Here is a 5,051-nt window from a genome sequence, read left to right as displayed (position 1 = left end):
CCTGCTCTTTGTCGTCAGCTAGCTGACGGCATAGAATCTTTGTGGTCTGCTAGTGGATGGCAAAGATGATGGGTGGCCCACTAACGAGAACGATCTAACGGATATTATTTTTGCCGTCTACTAGCAGACAGCAAAGAGTCCGAAAGCGGACGGCAAAGAAAATAATCTAATGTGTCGAACAGCCGCCCCCACCCCCAGCAGACGGCAAACAATAAATGCAGCCATGGACACAGATCAATGACTTGGCACACACCCACCCACGACCCACACAGCCCCGGGACCCACCCACGATGCACACACACCCACGCCCAACCCACGCACACACACCCACGTTGGATACCATCTCTCTCGTCTTCCTCGATCCCCTTTCTCCACCCCACGCCGCCGCCAGATTCCGGTGATCCCCGCGGTTCCCCACCACCTAGCTCTCCTCCCCGAGGTCACCTCTGCCCGCTCACCATCTCCACTGACCGGTTTCTCTCCTCGCCCAGGAGAGCCACACCCAGGCACTGGTGGTGGTGCGCCGCGTGGAGGCCCCAGCGGCGTTGAGCTGCTGTTGCTGCGGGCACAGCGACGTCGACGTGGTCAGGATGGTCGCAGCCCTTCAAGATTCTCAATGGCGGCATCTCGGCGCTGATGGCGGAGTCGACGGCGAGCATCGGCGGGTACATGGCATCGGGGTACCGGAGGGTGGCTGGCGTGCAGCTCTACATCAACCACCTCAAGCCCGCCCGCCTCGACGACCGCATCGAGGCCAAGGCGAACCCCATCCGGTACCTCAACCCCGACGCGTACTTGGAAAAGGTATGTGTTCTGCCACCGCCGTCGCCGTCGGCGGCATGTCCCTGAGTGACTCCATGAGGTTCTGATTGGTTTGGTGTCTGGGTTTTGGTATGCAGGACCAGCTACTGGACGCGGTGCATTGGATCCGGCAGGCGGTGGGGCTTGCCTACGACCTGCTCTGGGGCACCGCCCCCCTCGTCGGCGCCTTCTGGATCGCCCTGTCAGTCCCTCCCTCCCTCCATCCTCAAAGCCCCAACCTTCTTCTTTCCCTTCAGACATAGGCATCGATTCAGGCTCATTGTTAACTGAATTTGTAAGCTCATCTCACACTGGATTTGGGACCTCTTTCCCATCGTGTATTATAGTACTAGCAAGTCAGTCACACATGAATTAGTAGATGAGTCTAGCAATTCTGTTAACTGAATTATTTTAGAAACCCACTTTGTTTTGCCTTTCATTGATCACCGCGACAGGTCAGAGGAGGTGAAGTGAATGTTAGATTCGCTGTGAATTGGAGGTTCGGTAGCCTCGTCTCTGAGCACTCGTCACCAGCTCAGCAACAAGCATCGCAGTGGTGATGCGATTTCTCTGGTATTAGATGTGACATGAGTTGTTCAATCAGCTCTTTGTTTGGCGTGGCCATTAGCAAACCAGCAAACCAACGCAATTGCCTCATATATGTAGTGGGATATGAACTGCTCTTAGTTTCTCTGTGCTCATTATTAGTTCAATAAATTGGCAAACGGCTGCTGATGTATGATTGACTGGCTTTGTTTATCTTGCTAGAGTTACTTGGAAATATTGACATTCTCAAACCAAATATGAGGTGCCCTTTATTCAGTCTAAGGGAGTATATGTAAGTTGACTGCTTCAAACCTAATCTGTGCTTGCTGTTTAGTGAATAAATATGCTGGTAGAAAATTGCAAACTTCATAATATGAATAAATATTTGATGGTAAGTTGCGACGAAGATTAAAATTGTATTTGCCCACAAAAAACAAGATTAACATTTTATTACATACACTAATCTATCTAGCACCAATGTCACGCAGTCAATTTCCTTTATCCTTAGCATTTTTATGACATACCTTCTTCTATTTAGAATCTTTGGTTGCAATCAGTTCTTTTTTCCGCAAAAAATGAAACCAGTTTCTTTTACTTTTAGCATATGTACTTAACATCTGAGGTGCTAGTGAAAAAGTAAATTTATTTTTATTTAGTATTTGGTGGATCCTCTGTTTTTATAGGTTTCGACATTGCTGCCTCCATATAGCTTTTTGCTGATATATGTTGATGGTTTGATGTGTCGCTCCTAGTCCGAATGTTAGTTTTTTTACTGGACCTTCCTTTTTGACTGGATATTGTTTATATACGTGACTGATTCATAATCCAGCTGAACTTTCTTTTCATGTACATGATAGAGTTTGCATCCATATATTATTGTATGTGTCGGATGATAGAATTGGATAATGTGCTCTTTTTTTGTTTGCAAAATGAAGGACGCTGCATCCAGGTAGTGGGAATAGTTAGTCCTTGCTATCAATAGTAGTAGCATTATTCACTATGTGGTGTGATGGAATTTGATGATCATCTACTTTTGCCTAACATCTACTTCTGATGTTTTCCCTGGAAGTGACACGTGATCTTCCTTTGTTTTTCTTTAGCTGATAGTATGATAACTGCTTGCTTGGCAGAAGTTATGGTTGTGATATTTCTTAGATAAATAAAGAAACTGAGATTTAGTTCGATTTGGAGCGCCTCTTGTTGTACCACAGTTCCTTCTCTTAGAGTTGTATTTGTACTACAGGTTTTGGATTGGGAGGGGAAAATGCTCTTCTTTCAGTCTCTGTTGAAGTCAAACCCATCCATGCAAAATCTGTACTTAGTAGAATTAATCTAGATGAATATATATGCCTTGCAACTTTGTCGTGCATGCCATTCAACTAACTTGCTCTTGTCCATGCAGTAGTAGCAAATCAGTCTGATGATGACGGGGTGCGGGAGGCAATGGTGATCATGCTGATGGCATGAAGAAGGCTGATGACCACAACCTGGACCTGTTGGCATTTCGAGATGGCAAACATAGGCGGCTGGAGACAACAACCTGGACCACCCACCTCCCTTGCCTTTTTAGTTTTGGTTGTGGTGGTTGCATCACCGGCGCGGTCGCACATCAGTATGTAGTGTTCTTGTGGTGTTGGGTCTGGACTGCAGTGTCCATCCAGTAGGTTAGGTCCTTGCTGCTGCTAGATCCCATGATGCTCACCTAAGTTTTGTGTTATGTGGAGGCCAACCTTTGTGATATTATTTGTCGACACTTGTGTGATCTCGTCTTACTTTGTGATACAGGACGTATGATATATATGTTTTTATGGATGATCTTGTCTTATTCTCCTATGGTCTATGTTGATATTTGTTATATATGCATGCGCTATACATATGAATATGAATTGTTGAACATACTGTAAATCAATGACAGAGATGGCAAAGAAGGAGCGTCTATGCATCTGGACACTTTAGACACTTTGCCATCTGCTGGCAGGCGGCAAAGACCTTTGCTTCTTTGTCGTCAGCCGCGGACGGCAAAGACTGCCGTCAGCCACCTAATGGACTAACAGCAAAAAATTTGCCGTCTGTGTTCTTTGCCGTCCGCTGCTGATGGCAAAGGCCCCTTTGCCGTCAGCCACCAAAAGCAGACGGCAACGTAGCTCTTTACCGAACCTTACTTTGCCGGTTCCTGTTGCCGTCCGTGGCGGACGGGAAAGACCTTTGTCGTCCGCCGTGGCGGACGGCTAAGTAGCTGATTCCTGTAGTGAAGGCAGGTTAACCCGGGGTTTTAGGTGAATACACCAGGCTTCCAAGGCGTGGGTCGATACCCGATTACAAGGGTCCTTTCAAACTCTTTGTTACTTTACACAAAGTGCCCCCAAGTAACTTTGTGAGCTGTGCTCAATGGGTGCCTATGTTTGAGTCGTGCTTGTAGCAACAGATCTCTCTTTGGCCCCTTGGGTGTGAAGCTCCCAAGCTGTATGATGGCACAATAGCCGGTTTAATGGACAAAACGTGTCATCGCTCTGGAAGCAGAAGCCCCCTTGTAACCAAGAAATATAGGAAGAACGGCAGTGGCCCTGCTTGTAGCAAGAATGCCAGTTTATTATATTGATCATAATATATACATTGTCATCATATGTACATAAGAAGAGCCTATAACTCAAGTGTAGTAAGGCCGAAGGAGAGCTATGTTCCACGGCCGCCAGGTCTTGTCCTCAGAAATGCGTGAGTCTTCTCGAACGTCAATGAGGTAGTATGATCCGTTGTGCAGATTCTTACAAACCACAAAGGGCCCTTCCCATGGTGGGGATAACTTGTGCATATCGGTCTGATCCTGGATGAGCCGGAGCACTAAATCGCCTTCTTGAAAGGTTCTTGTTCTAACCTGGCGGCTGTGATAACGCCGTAGGTCCTGCTGGTAAACCGCCGAACGAGCCAAAGCCATATCCCGCTTTTCATCTAACAGGTCTAGTGCTTCTTGACGTGCTTGCTCGTTGTCCGCTTCAACATAATTGGCAACCCGAGGCGAGTCATGACGAATATCACTGGGGAGTACCGCCTCTGCTCTGTAAACCATGAAGAAAGGCGTATAACCTGTAGACCGGTTTGGGGTGGTGTTTATGCTCCATAACACAGATGGTAGTTCTTCCACACAGCAACCCAGCGTCTGCTTCAAAGGGACCATAAGCCGGGGCTTGATACCCTTTAGAATTTCCTGATTAGCCCGCTCAACTTTACCATTGGATTGGGGATGAGCCATAGACGCTACATCAGGCCAGATGTGCTCTCGTTGACAAAATTCCTCCATCTCACCTTTGGAAAGGTTCGTGCCATTATCTGTGATGATGCTATGTGGAAAACCAAAACGGAAGATCACTTTCTTGAGAAATTGAACCGCTGTGGCTGCACCACATTTGCTTACTGGCTCCACTTCAACCCACTTAGTAAATTTGTCAACCGCCACCAAGAGGTGGGTCTTCTTATCCTTGGATCGCTTAAAAGGACCCACCATATCAAGCCCCCAAGTAGAAAACGGGCAAGTTATTGGAATCATCCGTAGCTCTTGAGCCAGAACGTGAGCTCGGCGTGAAATTTTTTGACAAGCATCACACCACTTTACCAGGTCCTCAGCATCGGCATGAGCCGTCAACTAGTAAAAACCATGACGAAAAGCCTTAGGCACCAATGATTTTGAACCGGCGTGATGACCACAGTCT

General features: G+C 47.1%; 1 protein-coding gene across 4 annotated transcripts; it reads left to right on the top strand.

Moving 5' to 3' along the window:
• Window positions 1-259: 259 nt before the first annotated feature.
• LOC119325911 lies at window positions 260-3,172 on the top strand. Of its 4 annotated transcripts, XR_005157744.1 has the most exons (5): window positions 260-397; window positions 492-804; window positions 900-1,003; window positions 1,570-1,639; window positions 2,750-3,172. XR_005157744.1 is itself a non-coding variant. In XM_037599634.1 (3 exons), the coding sequence occupies exons 1-3, from the start codon at window positions 637-639 to the stop codon at window positions 2,766-2,768; spliced, it is 291 nt and encodes a 96-aa protein (XP_037455531.1). In that variant the 5' UTR covers window positions 260-636; the 3' UTR covers window positions 2,769-3,172. The 4 variants fall into 4 exon arrangements, 2 of the variants coding, with proteins under 2 accessions (XP_037455531.1, XP_037455530.1); XR_005157743.1 differs by having other exon boundaries at window positions 260-804; XM_037599634.1 differs by lacking the exon at window positions 1,570-1,639 and having other exon boundaries at window positions 260-804.
• The last annotated feature ends 1,879 nt before the right edge of the window (window positions 3,173-5,051 follow it).

This window comes from Triticum dicoccoides, chromosome 6B, assembly GCF_002162155.2.
Source record: "Triticum dicoccoides isolate Atlit2015 ecotype Zavitan chromosome 6B, WEW_v2.0, whole genome shotgun sequence".
In the NCBI taxonomy this organism is placed as follows: Eukaryota; Viridiplantae; Streptophyta; class Magnoliopsida; order Poales; family Poaceae; genus Triticum; species Triticum dicoccoides.
This window is presented reverse-complemented; position numbering and strand designations above follow the sequence as displayed.